At 38.1% G+C, this 16,411-nt stretch overlaps 1 protein-coding gene across 1 annotated transcript in view; it reads right to left on the reverse strand.

The window, feature by feature from the left end:
- LOC126188442 (centromere-associated protein E-like) overlaps positions 1 to 16,411 on the reverse strand; it is a 618,456-nt gene that overhangs the window by 207,180 nt on the left and 394,865 nt on the right. The window contains exon 19 of the mRNA XM_049930047.1: positions 6,693 to 6,776. Within this exon, the coding sequence (XP_049786004.1) occupies positions 6,693 to 6,776 (84 nt within the window). The remainder of the gene's footprint in view (positions 1 to 6,692; positions 6,777 to 16,411) is intronic.

The following is a 16,411-nucleotide window of genomic DNA, read 5'->3' on the forward strand; positions in this document are numbered from 1 at the left end:
TTAATAATACACAAATTGCTGTATTCAAATTTGTGATGCTCTGGTTTACAACCCACTTTTACAGTTTCTAATGTTAGTGTGCAGCACCCTCTTCCTGGTGTTTTAAATGTTACTAACTTTTTTTTTTAAATTGTTTAAAATGAGTATCTACAAATATGCACAGAAAAACACTATAGCATTTCAGTGTTATGTAATATACGAGTAAGGTAATAGAAAGTGAGAACAACATCATTAAGATGAAATTCACGTGATAAAAGAAAGGTACAATAAATTACGGCACTGCAACATTGAATCAGTTTGGAATTAGCTTTAAAGTAAAGTAAATAATTGGAACTACCAATCAGTATGTCATGAGTGATAGTAGCAAATGCAGTTTCTGTATATGCTTAGATTTAAGGATTTTTCTGAGGAGTCATAGGGTTAAGTTTTGTTTCAAAAAGTTCCAGATGATGACCAAAACAGTGAGTTAAAATGCCACCTGATAACTGAAGTGTGATGTTGAGCATAAGAAATAACTAGGTGGAACAATTTGCTGAGGAAAAATTTGTTGTAAGTAATGGTTCAGTGGCTGTGTGTGTGTAAATGAGAGAAGATAACTCAGTAACCTGTAGAAAATAGTAATCAGATGAGTAAAGAATTAGACAGAAAATTACATGGTAAATGAGAGGATGTGCAGAGTGTATGTAAGAGCTGAGTGAGGTTATGATGTCTGCTGAAGATTCATCAAGATGGGAGAATTTGATTGAACTAGTTGTAGTGGTGATTCCTGTAAGGAAGCAAGACAGTCTATTACACTAAACCTAGACAATAATGTCTGCTTCTAAGAATGCATTCAATGAACCTTGTGGCTTAAGCTGAACTAGTATAAGAGAAAGACTAAGTGTACTGTGTATAACTGTGGTGTGTAAATGTATCTCCAGATTTCTTCAGGGGCACCATAAGAAAAAATGTGGAATGATTTTCTACAAGAAGGAGGCATGTTGTGCTGCAAAACGATGTTCTTGGCATGACTGGGGAAGATTAAGACATCTCCTTTAGCTAATACAGTGGGTAGCATAAGTAGGTCAGACCAGAATTTTATTGTATCATGGGCTACTTGCATGTTACAAGAGTACTGCACTATGATACCAAGGTAGTTACTTCATGCTGTCACCAAGCACAGCAAAAGCATCCAACACAGCAGAAAGACAGAACCATTGCAGTTACAATGGCCCAGTTGCTTCACATCCAAGGCACCAAATTATTGTGATTTACATGATCAGAACCAATGCAGTTGGAAAACAAGTACACACCAAGCCAGTACAAATACCCCCATTTTTAGTCAAAGGTGTCGCAGTCTGTTGACCACCAGTCTGGAGAGGAGACCTACATCGGTCCACAAGTCAACCAGTCACCCTTTCTAGACTCTGCCACTTCTAGCAGTGACACTGCTGCAGGTATCAAGTTTGATGCTGTGGACTTAGTACTCTCCAGCCAGTGGGCCACCTGCAGGGCATCCTGCAGCTTCTGTCACCTTACACTCTGGAGGTCTCTTGTTCCTGCCTGGGGACGTGCAGCCGCCCATCTGCGATCGCCTGTGTGGCCACATTTCATGCTCTCCTCTGCTCTGGGCAGACTATGCCTTTGTGAACTATCACATCTGTGTGTGGTTATCAGCGTGGTTATGTGCATACTAGCTGTTTACTCCCAGAGTTGCTAACAGCTTTGTGTGCAGCCAGTGCAGTGTTCCTGTGCTGCTGGTTCAACTGGCTAAGCTTCCACTGGCATCGCCACCTCACAGCTTACTGTGGCCACACACGATGTGCTGACTGCATTGCCTTCACTGACTGTAAATTCATTGTTTATGACATATGGGCACTGGCATTCCACTGCAACAATATGACAGATGTAGACTGTGTAATAAATGAATAGTTATCCACTGCTGTCTCTCTGATGCCTCATTGCGCATCCGACAGGTATCCACTCACCATTCCACTGCAACATACACAATGGAAGGTGGTATTCTGGTATCCTGACAATGAGCTGCATAATTCCACAACCCACCATATTGGCTGAGCATACTGGTCATTATAGCTCTCAAATAATTTGAAGCATTGGGTTACTGTAACATTTTTTTGACAATAAAGGTCCTCAGTGAAGTGTTGTCCATAAATAAAAAAAATGGTTCAAATGGCTCTGAGCACTATGGGACTCAACATCTTAGGTCATAAGTCCCCTAGAACTTAGAACTACTTAAACCTAACTAACCTAAGGACATCACACACACCCATGCCTGAGGCAGGATTCGAACCTGCGACTGTAGCAGTCCCGCGGTTCCGGACTGCAGCGCCAGAACCGCTAGACCACCGCGGCCGGCTGTCCATAAATAAATGGTGTGTCTAATTTTCCAGAAGGTCTCTGTATTTTTTGCAAGAGCAGGAAGATGCCAGTCATAGAACAAGGCCCATTATCTTCCCCTATTAAAATTCCCCAGGCAATGATACAACAGACAAAAGATAAAATTGCCAGAAAGAGAAATGCAGTACTTTTTTAACTTTTCCATGTCCTCGACAACTGTTGCTGACATGTACACTGAGGTGACAAATGTCATGGACTACCTCCCAGTATTGTGCCAGGCCTCCTTTTGCCCAGTTTAGTGCAGCAATTCAGCACGGCATGGGCTCAACGAGTTGTTGGAAGTTCTCTACAGAAATACTGAGCCATGCTGCCACTATAGCCACCCACAATTGTGAAAAATGTTACCAGTGAAGGATTTTCTGCACCAACTGACCTCTCAATTATGTCCCATAAAAGTATGATGAGATTCATTTTTGGCAATCTCAGTGACCATATCATTTGCTTGAACTCTCCACAATGTTCTTCAAAGCATTTTCAAGCAATTGTGGCTCAGTGACATGGCGCATTGTCATCCATAAAAATTGGGAACATGAGGTCCATGAATGGCTGCAAATGGTCTCCAAGTAGCCTAACATAACCATTTCCAATCAATGATCCATTCAGTTGGACCAGAGGACCCAGTCCATTCCACGTAAAATCAGCCCACATTATGTAGCGCCACCAGCTTGCACAGCGCCTTGTTGACAACTTGGGTCCATGGCTTTGTGGGGCCTGCGCCACACTCAAAACCTACCATCAGCTCCTACCAACTGAAATCTGGACTCATCTGAACAGGCCATAGTTTTCCAGTTTTCTAGCATCCAACCAATATGGTCACAAGGCTAGGAGAGGCACTGCAGGCAATGTCTTGCTGTTAGCAAAGGCACTTGCACTTGGTAATCTGCTGCCACAGCCCATTAAAACAAAATGTCACAGTGATGTCCTACCGGATAAGTTTATTGTATGTCCCACATTGATTTCTGTGGTTATTTCATGCAGTGTTGCTTGTCTTTAGCACTGACAACACTACGCTAACGACACTGCTCTCGGTCATTAAATGAAGGCCGTCAGCAGCTGTGTTGTCCACGGCGAGAGGCAATCCCTGAAATTTGATATTCTTGGCACACTCTTGACACTGTGGATCTCAGAATATTGAATTCCCAAATGATTTCTGAAAATAAATGTCCCATCCATCTGGCTCCAACTTCAATTCCATGTTCAAAGTCAGTTAATTCCCATCGTGTGTGCATAACCATGTTGGGAATCTTTTCACATGAATCACCTGAGTATAAATGACAGCTCCATCAATGCACTGTCCTTTGATATATTTTGTATGCAATATTTCTACTATCTATATACTTTCATATCACTGTCCCATGATGATAAGAACATATTGTGGTCAAGAGCCACTTACAATACTCCTAGATTTCAAATGTAGTGATCCTGCACACATAGCAAACACTGTGCCCTGTAATAAGGAGTTAAAAAGCTCCCAGAATGACAGATTCCCTTCTGTGCTGGATGCTGAGCAGATGGTTCAATGGGGTATACCTGCTCATAATTTGTTGACCTGCACAGGCACACTGATGATCCAGAATACTATGATCATTGCCCACTGCGAGACTGAATGTCATCTGGTGCCACTGCTGGCATGTAATGCAATAAGGCACGTATGTAAGTTGAGCAGAGACATATGGGTAGCAGAGACAGTATGGGCTGCAAATGGGGATATCCACTGACATAAGCAACTTGGCTACAGCAAAGCTGTCAGCTGTTAAAAGTGCTGCTTTCATGAGCAGCAATGGAAAGTAGCTGAAAGATAGTGAAACCACAAGGAGGCAGCTAGGTCTTCAACATCCATGCCTCATCACAGAATGTGGAGTTTGGATTTGATAAACTTTGCAGATAGAGTGCTTTGTAACCTTGGCTCATTCATATCAAATACAATGATATCTCATTCTGTGATTGTTATCACACAGACAGATTGTATGAAGTCTGATATACAGTTATAATAACAAAAGTACACAAAACATACTTTACTAGGTAAATTTCCTTTGACATCTTCATATCAACAAATGCATACAACTGTGGTAAGGTTGTAGTCATCAGTGTAGTATGGCAAAATTGTGTAGGGAGGACCAGACCCCACATGCTGTTTCTATAGTTCATTAAATTTGGTAACCTAATGTAATATTCATATCCAAAGACATAATATTACAGCCCCATATTACTTTTTTTAATTTTTTATCACTTGGTTTCTTTCAAAACCATTTTCCCTTGATACTACCAGTTGTGTGTTAAATTAAGAGAAAAAATGTTTTATTATGAGATATCAGGTGCATCAAAAAGAATCATCTGATTAAAAAAAATCATAGCTATTATGTTATTTGGGATATTTATGTGAACAACATACTTTTGAAAAGAGCAAGCTCTCAAGTTTTACCTGGTTCCCACTAGGTATCAACAGTGTATGCCCACTTCAGTTCTAGTAAAAATGGAGTCGGCACAGCAGAAAGCGTTTTGTGTTGTACGTTCTGCTCAATGCGGGGTCAGTAACTGTTCAGCATGTCTTTTGTTCTAGATATAGTGTGGATCCTCCTACAACACAGAGCATTAGATGATGGTGTACACCATTCCAAGAAAAAAGTTGTTTGTGTAAAGGCAAATCGTCGGGCCTCCCCGAGTTTCTGACACAAATGTCAAACACATCCACTGTAGTTTCACAAGAACTCTGCAGAAATCTGTTCAGTGTGCTCCTTGACAGCTCATCATGACCCAACTGGGATGTGTTGCATCAATGTTTATACATGAAACCATACAAAATTCAGCTACTGCAAGCTCTTCATGAAGATGACAAACAACAGTGTGTGGAGTTCTGTAATTCCGTTCTTGGTAAGATGTTTTCTTCCATGCTTAGTGTTTAGTGATGAGGCAACATGCCATTTAAATGGAAAGGTGAACTGTCATAATGTGAGATTTTGGGGTATGGAACAACCACATGAAGCTGTACAACATGAGAGGGACTCTCCAAAACTTATATGTTCTGTGCACCTTCACAGGGAAAGGTGTATGGTCCATTTTTCTTTGCCAAGAACACTGTTACAGGAAGCACATATCTTGATATGCTTGAGAACTTTATTTTCCCACATTTGGAGCTGATCTGAATTACTTCATTTACCAACAGTACAGGGTACTGTCACAACGGCACCTGGATGTGCGGGAATTTTTAAATCAAAGGGTTACCGAATGATGGATCAGTCGCACTGGATCAAATGATTCAGCCTTACATTATTATAGGTCACAGGACCTGACTGTATGTGATTATTTCTTGTTGGGGTTTATAAAAGACTCTGTTTATGTGCCTCCATTACCAACAACGTGAAGGAAATGAGACATCGCATAACAGCAGCTGTGGAAGCTGTAACTCAAGACAGGCTCATTGTAGTGTGGGAACAATTTGAATACTGGATTGACATATGCCATGCATCCCAAGGGAAGTATATTGAACACCTATAAAAAGGTTTAAAAAAAACTTTTTCAGTTTCCCATTCATCAAAAAACAAAATTCATTGTATATGTTTACTAGTTTTAGAAATACAGACAAGCCAATTGGATGATTCTGTTTGTTACATCCAGTACATATATCTACTCGATTAATTTAAACAGGAACAGTAACCTGAAAAAACTATTGTACCTATGAAACACTGATATCCCACATAACTTAGTAAAATAAGAGAAAAAATCATAGTGTCCAACTTTTCCTTTACTTGTGAATCAGTAACTGTAAACAGAATGAAATATAAGTTTCTGACATTACTATAAATATCATACATTTGTAATATCACATTTATGCTGTTAAAGTTTCCGAGACTCTGTCATCAGTTTACAGTCAGTGTTAATAACAACAGAGATGCAGTTCCGCTGTATTACTGTAAAATTACATCAGCTTACAGACACGGATAACATAAAAAGACTGACACACAAGATTGGGAGAAGAGTAAAGAGCTCTAAGGATGAGGTATCTGGAAAGGTAGCAGCCAAATTCAATCAAAATAATGGTTAATAAAAAGTAAAGAGGAACAATTAATGTTCACTAAGAGTTTCTGTCAAAACAACGTTTCACGTATTATCTTAAAAATGCATTCCACATGAAATATCCACAGATCCACTATTCTTTGATTAGAAAAAATGAAACTAAAGATTTTTTGAATTAGTACACATGCATTAAATGATAAATACACATTAAAGATAATTTTCCTTAATATACATTGCAGTTCGAATGATGACTTCATTCTGCTACATTCCATGCAGCTTACCTCCCCATAGCAATCTATATATTGGTTTTCAGCTTCCGACAGTGCCAAATGAAGTGCTTTTATTGTGTCATTTTTCATATTAATCTGAAAAGTATGGTATTTAACAAATCAGGGAGAACTATATGCCTGCATGAGAATAAAATAACAAGAGTAAATCACCCGAATCTCTTTTTTTTTTTTCCAATATAATACAACACACAGCAGTGGCGGCTCATAGGTGTACGTTCTGGGTGCTCACAAATTTTTAAATTCAGATAAATATCAGAGTGCAAAATCAATAACATCTGCTGTATAACAGTTATGCTTATCAACATATTTTTACAACTTCAGCTGTTGTCAATAATATAACACTACTACTACTACTACTACTACTACTAATAATAATAATAATAATAATAATAATAATAATAACAATAGAGTAATAATAATAACAAAAATAATGAAATAATATGCATAACTTGTCTGAAAAAATGATGAATTGTTTTTGTAGAATTTTGTTGTTTTGTACATAGTTAATTACAGTTTATGACAAGAACAGAATAATGTCTAAGCTTTCGCTACCCTCCATTTCACATTTTTGTGGAAGTAGGAGTTTTTGTGTGTTTTTAGTTTCTTGGTAAAATGTACAAGATCCCAAATTCATGCATTAGTTATCAAATTAATTTCTGGGCTGAAAAGCTGGCATTCTTACATTGCACCCAAACAACAATTTATGCTTATTATACACTTCTTTGTTAAATGTTCACTTGAAGTCACACTTATTTGATTTTGTCACTTTCTCAGACAATGGATCTGGTCTGGGAGGCACTACTTCTTTTGAGGCTAACTTTCCCTGGTTAGTTTCTTTTTTGTTTGGCATTACTTTCTGAGTGTGCATACTTAGCATTATACCCCAATCTTAAGTGCATTTGATAGATTAACTAATTAAATATGTTCATTAGTGTGCTCTTAAAGTTTGTCATTAAAGGTTTTTCTTTTATTTGTGTATTCTTCCAGTAAGCGCAAAAAGTTCATTTTGTTTACAGTCGGCTGTTTAGGCCTAATTTTTGAACGTGCATATTTAGCCTTATACCACAAATTTAAGCGCATTTGCTAATAGTTTACTTACATATTAGTTTCCAAAACATATTTAGTGTCCTTTTACATCTGTATTTAATATATTATCATTATCACTCAGTAAATCTCATAACTAATTTCCAAACTACCATGGATACTAAACGTGTGAGCTGCAGTAGGAAAGTTAGTTCAGGGGTTTTGTGCAGCTGTTGTAAGAGGTGGTTTCATTGGGGAAATTGTAGTGGCATGGGAATTGGGGAAGCAAACAAGACTCTTCCATTCTTTTGCAGGGTTTGCTCAAGAGATAGGATTATAGCTGAACTGGAGGAGAAAACTAGAGTCCTTCAGGCTGACTTGGACAGAGCGAAGGAGGAACTGAAGAGGTTAAGGGAGGAGGAGGCTAAACAGCAGCGGGAAGTGGTAGCTGGGAACAGGGACCACAGAAAGTGTCTGACAGTTCCCCAATTGGCACAACCAATAGATTTGCCTTGCTACCACAGTTAAGTAAGGAAGAGGCTCCAGTAGAAGTAGATGTAGTTAAGATGCAACAGAATCTCACTAGGAAACCAACTGTTTCAAAAAAAGTAGAAAGTAAGAGGAAACTTCTGTTGATAGGTAGCAGCCATGGAAGAGTTGTGGGCCAGATTTTTCAGGAAAAATTAGGTCACAAACTTGTTCAAGCCAAGTGCATGTCTCAGCCAGGTGGTAGAGGATATGGGTTCCCTGCGCAAGGGTTTCTCAAAGCAGGATCATGTGATGACAGTGGGTGGAGTGGGAAACAGTATTGATAGGGATCAGGCTACAGTATTGAGTTGACCTGGTGAAAATAGCCTCTGCAATGACCCATACCAATGTTGGGCTGGTGCCTGCTTTCATGCAGCATGATCAGCCCCAGTTGAACCGCTCTGTCAGGAGGGTAAATATGGAGTTGGATCAGTTGCACGGGGTCAGACATTGGATTGGTTCCTGTCGAGGCTATTGATAGGGGGGATTTCACAAGGCATGGCCTACACCTCAATAGGAAAGGGAAGGATAAACTGGCAGGGTTGTTAGTGAAATCCATAAGGGGGACACTAGTTCTCATGGATGTACCTCTTTTTTAGACTAATATCAGTGTCCAATGAGAAGTTCGGCAGGCAGGTGCTACAGAGGGCCAAAACTCACAAGATTCTCACAACACGTAAAGTAAATAATAATGTTACCATATTTAACCAAAATATTGGAGGATTAAAGAAAAAAAAGTAGATTCTCACAAAAGTAAAGTAAAAAATAATGTTACCATTTTTCACCACAATATTTCGGGATTGAAGAACAAAGTAGATGAGCTCCTGGTTTGTTTAGATGACATTGAATCTGATAATGTAATAGATATACCATGCCCGTCTGAGCATCACATTGTGTCTGATATGGAAAAGGTAAATATCAGTAGTTATAAACTAGCTGCATATATGAGTAGAGAGAATAAGGTGAGAGGAGGAGTTGCCATATATGTCAAAAGTTATCACTGTGTAAAAAGCTTAGATACAAAAAAGTTTTGTTTTAGAGCAACATATAGAAGCATGCGCCTGTCAACTTAAACTGACGGAGGGCTCTTTTATAATTGTAATAGTATATAGGTCCCCTTCACGAAACTTTCATTTATTCCTGTAAAACTTGGATGCCTTGTTGTGCTATATGTCAGATAGGGGAAAGCAAATTATTATGTGGGAACTTCAATGCTGATTCACTGAAAGAGTGTAATAGGAAGAATGACCTGGAAGTCTTGCTCAGTTCTTTCAGTTTGACATCTGTCATTAATTTTCCTACTCGGATAGTAAAGGACAGCAGCACATTGATAGATAACACTTTTATAGACCAAGATAAGTTTAAAAACATAAATTCTTGTCCTGTTGAGAATGGCCTTTCTGATCATCATGCTCAGCTAGTTACAGTATATGCCATAGCTCCATTGAAAACTGTTTCCCCAAGAAAGAAGTTAAATCTAATTAAAAGAATGCATGCAAAAAACCTTGGCTTACTAAAGGAATAAAAATATCTTGTAACGACAAAAAAGAACTGTATCTAACAACAAGAAAGAGTAATGACCCAGAAACACCCAAATATTATAAAAACTACTGTGCTACATTACGAAATGCTATTAAAAAGTCCAGAAGCATGTGCATCATGCCTGAGATTAATACCTCTGATAACAAAACCAAAACAATTTGGAATATTATTACAAGGGAGACAGGGCAACCACAAGTACAGGATGGCAGCATTACCATAAAAGTGAATGGAAACTTGACAAACAACAAGCCAATCATTTTTTAAATATTGTAGAGAAAATAGGATCTAAATGTTCATTAGAAGAAGCAAGGCAGTTAATGGAAGAGGCCTTACCCACACAATTTGATACAATTGAAATTCCACCCACCTCTCCTTCTGAAATTATGAAGATAATAAGCTCTCTCAAGAATAAAAGCTCACATGAATTGATGGCATTTCCAGCAGGATAATAAAAGCTTGTTCCCAAGAGCTAAGTGGTATTCTTAGCCAAATATGTAATAGCTCTCTGAAGCAGGGTATTTTCCCAGATAGACTGAAGTATGCCATTGTTAAACCACTGCATAAAAAAGGGGATAAGTCTGATGTCAACAACTACCGCCCAATCTCTCTTCTGACTGCCTTATCCAAAATTCTTGAAAAAGTAACGTATTGTAGAGTAGCTTCACACCTGTGTAAAAATGAAGTTTTAACAAAATGTCAGTTTGGTTTCCAGAAAGGTTTTTCAATGGAAAATGCTATATATACTTTCACTAATGAAATATTAAATGCTCTGAGTAACTGGAAGTCACCTGTTGGGTTTTTTTGTGTAAATCATGGAATACTTCTAGATAAGCTCAAGCACTGTGGTATGAATGGGACAGCACTCAAATGGTTCAAATCATACCTAACTGGAAAGGTGCAGAAAGTTGAAATAAGCAGTTCACATAATATGCAAAAAACTGGTGATTTCTCAAACTGGGGAACAATCAAGAATGAGGTGCCGCAAGGTTCGGTCTTGGGTCCTCTGCTGTTCTTAATAAATATTAATGACTTGCCATTCTATATTCACAAAGATGCAAAGCTGGTACTTTTTGCTGACAATGCAAGTATAGCTATCACACCCAACAGACAAGAATTAACTGGTGAAATTGTAAGCGCTGTTTTTCAGAAAATCATTAAGTTGTTCTGTGCAAAATGGGCTCTCATTAAACTTTGACAAAACACAGTATATACAGTTCCACACAGTAAATGGAATGACACCATTAATAAATATAGACTTTGATCAGAAATCAGTAGCTTAGGTAGAATATTCAAAATTTCTAGGTGTATGCACTGATGAGGGGTTGAACTGGAAAAAACACACTGAAGATCTGCTGAAACGTTTGAGTTCAGCTACTTATGCTATTAGGGTCATTGCAAATTTTGGTGCTATACATCTCAGTAAATTAGCTTACTATGCCTATTTTAATTCTCTGCTTTCTTATGGCATCATATTCTGGGGTAACTCATCATTGAGTAAAAGAGTGTTCATTGCACAAAAGCATGTAATCAGGATAATTGCTGGAGCTCATTCAAGATCATCCTGCTGACACTTATTTAAAGAGCTAGAGATCTTCACTGTAGCCTCACAATATATATATTCACTTATAAAATTTGTTATTAACAATCCAAACGAATTCAGAAGTAATAGCAGTGTGCATGGCTACAACACTAGGAGAAAGGATGATTTTCACTACTCAAGGTTAAATCTAACTTTGGCTCAGAAGGGGGCAAATTATGCTACCACCAAAGTCTTTGGTCACTTACCTAATAGCATCAAAAGTCTGACAGATAGCCATATAGCATTTAAAAGGAAATTAAAAGAATTTCTTTATGGCAACTTCTTCTACTCCTTAGATGAATTTTTGGATATAGTAAGTGGGTAATTTCCCCAATCCCACCAAAAAAATTAAGTGTCATGTAATATTCTGTGTAATGTAATATCTTGCATAGACACCTTTTATTAACCTGACACATTCCACATCATTACGATGTGTCGTATTCATGATCTATGGAACACTTTAGTACACAGCTATGAAACTAGAAACCAATACAATCTGCATCTAGAGAGGAAAAATAAAGTTAAAACTCAGCAGACCTTGTTGTACAATGCTGTTAAATTATATAATAAATTACCCCAAAAAATAAAAGATATTGACACAATTGGACAGTTCAAAACATAACTAAAATTTTTTTTATTAAATAGAAGTTATTACACAGTAACGGACTATCTAAATTAAAACATGTAGTGTAATTAAAGTAGCCTGCATTGTAATACATGAGGAAATAATTATAATATGAAATCCAGAATTGTACAGTACTATAAGAAAATTACAAATTATATAAGGATATAAAACTAATTTAAGATACCTCAAAAATGTGTGTAAATACTAATTTTATGTGTGTAATTGTAGGTATATTGTATACAATTTTGCTGTCGAAATCCACACAATGTAAATTGTTACATGGATTAATAAACAAATCAATCAATCAATCAATCTAATCTAATAACATATACTGACGTGCAGTCTAATGTTAATATATAGTGAGTGAAATGACATATTTGTGGTGTGTGCTGCTACCTAATGGGATTTATGCCACGTATACATGGATAAAAGGCTGTTGCAATGTGCTACCACTTGGTGGCACTGACGTAAACTTGTAGTTGGATGGTAAGAGCTAGCAGTGCATGCCGTGAACCGTGCACATTGCTTATCAAATCTGTATGTATTTGACCTGTAAGGCAATTATGTCAGGCAGTTGTGCATGTGCAGAAGCTCCTTAAAATGTGCACAAGTGAAGGTGTGCTCACCACCCTGATGCTAAGTTTCACCGAGTCTAGAGGAGCAATTTTCACAGTGTGGTAGATTTAGTGTCATGTATTTCAGATTACCGCATCTACGCTACATTTAACAGCATTTTAAAAAAAAGTAATCAATGAATCCACAAGGCGTCTAAAGTTTGGGTGTTCATGTGTTCTTGGGCTCTTACACAAGTCATCACTGACACATAGTAAATGTTAACTGACACTGACAGGCATCTTCTAGTTAAGGTGGCAAACTGTGAGAAAAGATAATTTAAACCATAAAAGATCTTCATTCTCCTTGATAATGAAGAGAATCGCATTAAAAAAAAAAAAAAAAAAAAAAAAACACTGAACACTTTCACAAACACCACAACATAGTCATTGAATTAAGGTTCTTTGTTAAATTTAGCCAACATTACACTAAAACTTGTATTTCAATGGCACCCAGGTTTAAGGTTATTATGTTACTTTTAATCCCAGTGTCATGAAAGCAAAGATAGATTACAGTGGTATGGACATGAGTAAGGAGTCTGCATATTGTGTGTATATTGGGAAGTAACATCTTTGCAATTTACAGCTCTCATGAGAATCCTTGAACACATTGCAAATCAAATCTTTCAGCTAAGAGATGGCTACACTTAAGGTACATAGAAGAGACATCCTTACATCTGTGTGATCTCCCTCCTCCACTTGTTTCCAACAGTTGCATAAACGGAAGACTGTGATGCAGTGAAATACATTTTCCTGTTTTTGCTTAAATGACAATCAAAATATTTAGAACACTAGCAGTATATTAGGTTCTGTGGTACCCAATGGACATCTAATTTGTACAGAACACAGTCAATTTGTGGGGTATTTTAGGATTCTGACAAAAATTTTGCTAGAGATTCTTTTCATTGTGTATTTAAAGATACCCTCCCAAGATCATTTCCCTGTAGTCTTTGTGACAGGCACAACTAAGCCATCATCAGACACCAAAGTTCCAGCGCTCTGCTGACCAAACCAACTACATATGCCACTCGTCTAACCAATAAGAGCCATGAGAAAGGACTCATGTGGTCATTTCTGGCTGCTCCATGGAGTGCAGTCTGGTCTCTCTCATGTGTTCCAGGATTTCTGCAGAAAGAATGGCTTATGCCATCTGTTTCTGACTGTGTTCTTCTTGACCATCCAGAAGGCAGAAAAGGCATGAGTGAGTTTTGAACACAGGTCACCTGTCTCACCTGTCACACAGCTGGCCCAGAAGTAGCAGACTTTGACTCACCATGGCTTTGCAATGACAATGAGTAGACAATGCCATAACCACTTACCCAAGACACTGTTGTAGTTACAGGCTGCTCTTTATTGCACTTCTTGTTGTTGTACTGTTCACTGTTTCTATTTTGCTTTTTTTTTTTTTTCATGCTTCAGTACACCTTCTTCCTGTTTTCATGCTTGCTCTGTGTTCAGTTTTTGATGGGCTATCCACTGGGTCTTCTTACCACTAAATCTGACAGGGGTGAGAAGCTGCGTTTCCCTTGTTAGTGTTAGCCATTACCTTATAACCTTATGTCCGGCCCCGGTAGCTGAGTGGTCAGCGTGACGGAATGTCAATCCTAAGGTCCCGGGTTCGATTCCCGGCTGGGTCGGAGATTTTCTCCACTCAGGGACTGGGTGTTGTATTGTCCTAATCATCATCATTTCATCCCCATCAACGCGCAGGTCACCGAAGTGGCGTCAAATCGAAAGACCTGCACCAGGCGAATGGTCTACCCGACGGGGGGCCTTAGCCACACGACATTTCATTTTATAACCTTATGAAAATTTTTAACATGTCTTCCTATTCTGTCTGAAATTCTTTCACTGTCTTCAGCGCAGTTTTCAATTTTCTTGTTTACAATAAAGTCTACACCTGAATTTCTACTCTTTTGTGTTCCTCTGTAGTTGACACTTCATTAAACCCTAATTTTGCCTTCTGCAAAACAATCATCGTGTTTTTAATTCTTGTTTGGTATGCATTTTTTGCTGCACTCCTGATACTCCTATTGCATCTCATCTGATCTTATTTAATTCCTGTTCTACCTCTACTACTGCATCTTTGGATCATAGACTTGCATACTTTTATTGTTCCTAAACAATACATAGCAGAAACAGTAGTTTTTTTTTATTAATTAAAACTTCTGGGCTGAATTGCTGTGGTCCATATACAAAAGTTCTTCTCCTTCCTGATGTTTCGTTGCCTACTGCGGGCAACATCTTCTGAGGTGAGTCAGCGACTGGCTCCTAGGCGGGTATTAACACTCCTTTTAGTTGTTCCAATATAAACCATGTCACAGCTACACGGAATTTTATACACACCTAACGGAACACAAAAGGAACTGTAGACTGGGACAGATTGACAAATCAGCTGTAGCGGAACACGTTTTAAAAGACGGTGATCACGAAATAAAATTTAGTGAGACAAACGTGATAGCTAGGACCTCACATTATTATACTCGCATGTATAGAGAAGCAATTGAGATCTACAAGCACAGAAATAATTTTAATAGAAAAGAAGAAGGATTAAAACTAGACAAGATATGGCGGTCAACTTTGTACCAACGAAGTGACAATCGATTACCTGTAATTGAGAGAGATGGCACTAGCCAGAGATAGATTTAAAGTCGAAAGCACATGACGAGTGGTGGCGCCATCTAAGCGCTCTATATAAGCGGGACCAGCAGCACCTAGGAGCCAGTCGCTGACTCACCTCAGAAGATGTTGCCCGCAGTCAGGAAGGAGAAGTTTTATATATGGACCACAGCAATTCAGCTCAGAAGTTTTAATTAATGAAGACGCCGGCTGTGAAAACTTACATGTTATGAGTAGTTTTTTTAACCAACACTTTATATTAACATGTACATGCACACATAACTGGTATGCATTATTGCTTTAACACAACCCTCATCACCCTACAAACACCATTCTTTCTTCCAGACCAAAATAACATCATTTCATCAACAGAATTGTCCCTGACTACTCTACCCATAATATACTAAACTGCTAAGAAGCAAAACTTATGCAAGACACATGAAAATAGCTGAAACTTTGCAGAACTATGATCACAACAGTTTCAGCCAACAGCCGAGTGTATCTGAATCCCAGGTCTTGGGATTATCACCACCAATTTACATGGTGACCATTTGGCAGTAAATCCCTCAAGTCTCTTGCCAAAATTGTCATTTGGCAGTCAGTTAATTTTTGTATCACCTGTCATACAGCTGGCCCAGAAGTAGCAGACTTTGACTCATCATGGTGTTGCAATGACAGTGAGTAGCCAATTTGCATTTGCTCCCTTACAGTGATTCATCACTTTACAGGTACTAACAATTGTATGTCACAAATGTCAGAATTGGATATTGAGAATTACCCTTCCCATAACTTTCACTAAGATGTAATTATTGGTTGTCCCCAATATTCGGATCACTTTTTGACGTCTCCTCTATTTCCATCATCTTCTCCGGCTCGTGACTTGAGCATGTAAACTTGTATGATGGTGGTTACTATTTGCTTTGATTCAAGTCTTAGAAGAACAATTTGATCACCATATTGCTCATAGTATCTCATTCCATTACTAAGAACTGCACTCCATGAACATCTTGCAGGTCATGGAGATACCAATACCTGTTACATGTGATCTTTCAGCCTTTCTTGACTAAATGGACATTTTAAATATTTTTAAGTTTGCACCCAACTAGTCTTTTTTTATTTACACAATACTTCAATGACTTTCTTAATTATCTTCCTCAGATGCAAAGTGAAAATTTTGTATTCT

The sequence above is a fragment of the Schistocerca cancellata genome, chromosome 5 (genome assembly GCF_023864275.1).
Source record: "Schistocerca cancellata isolate TAMUIC-IGC-003103 chromosome 5, iqSchCanc2.1, whole genome shotgun sequence".
In the NCBI taxonomy this organism is placed as follows: Eukaryota; Metazoa; Arthropoda; class Insecta; order Orthoptera; family Acrididae; genus Schistocerca; species Schistocerca cancellata.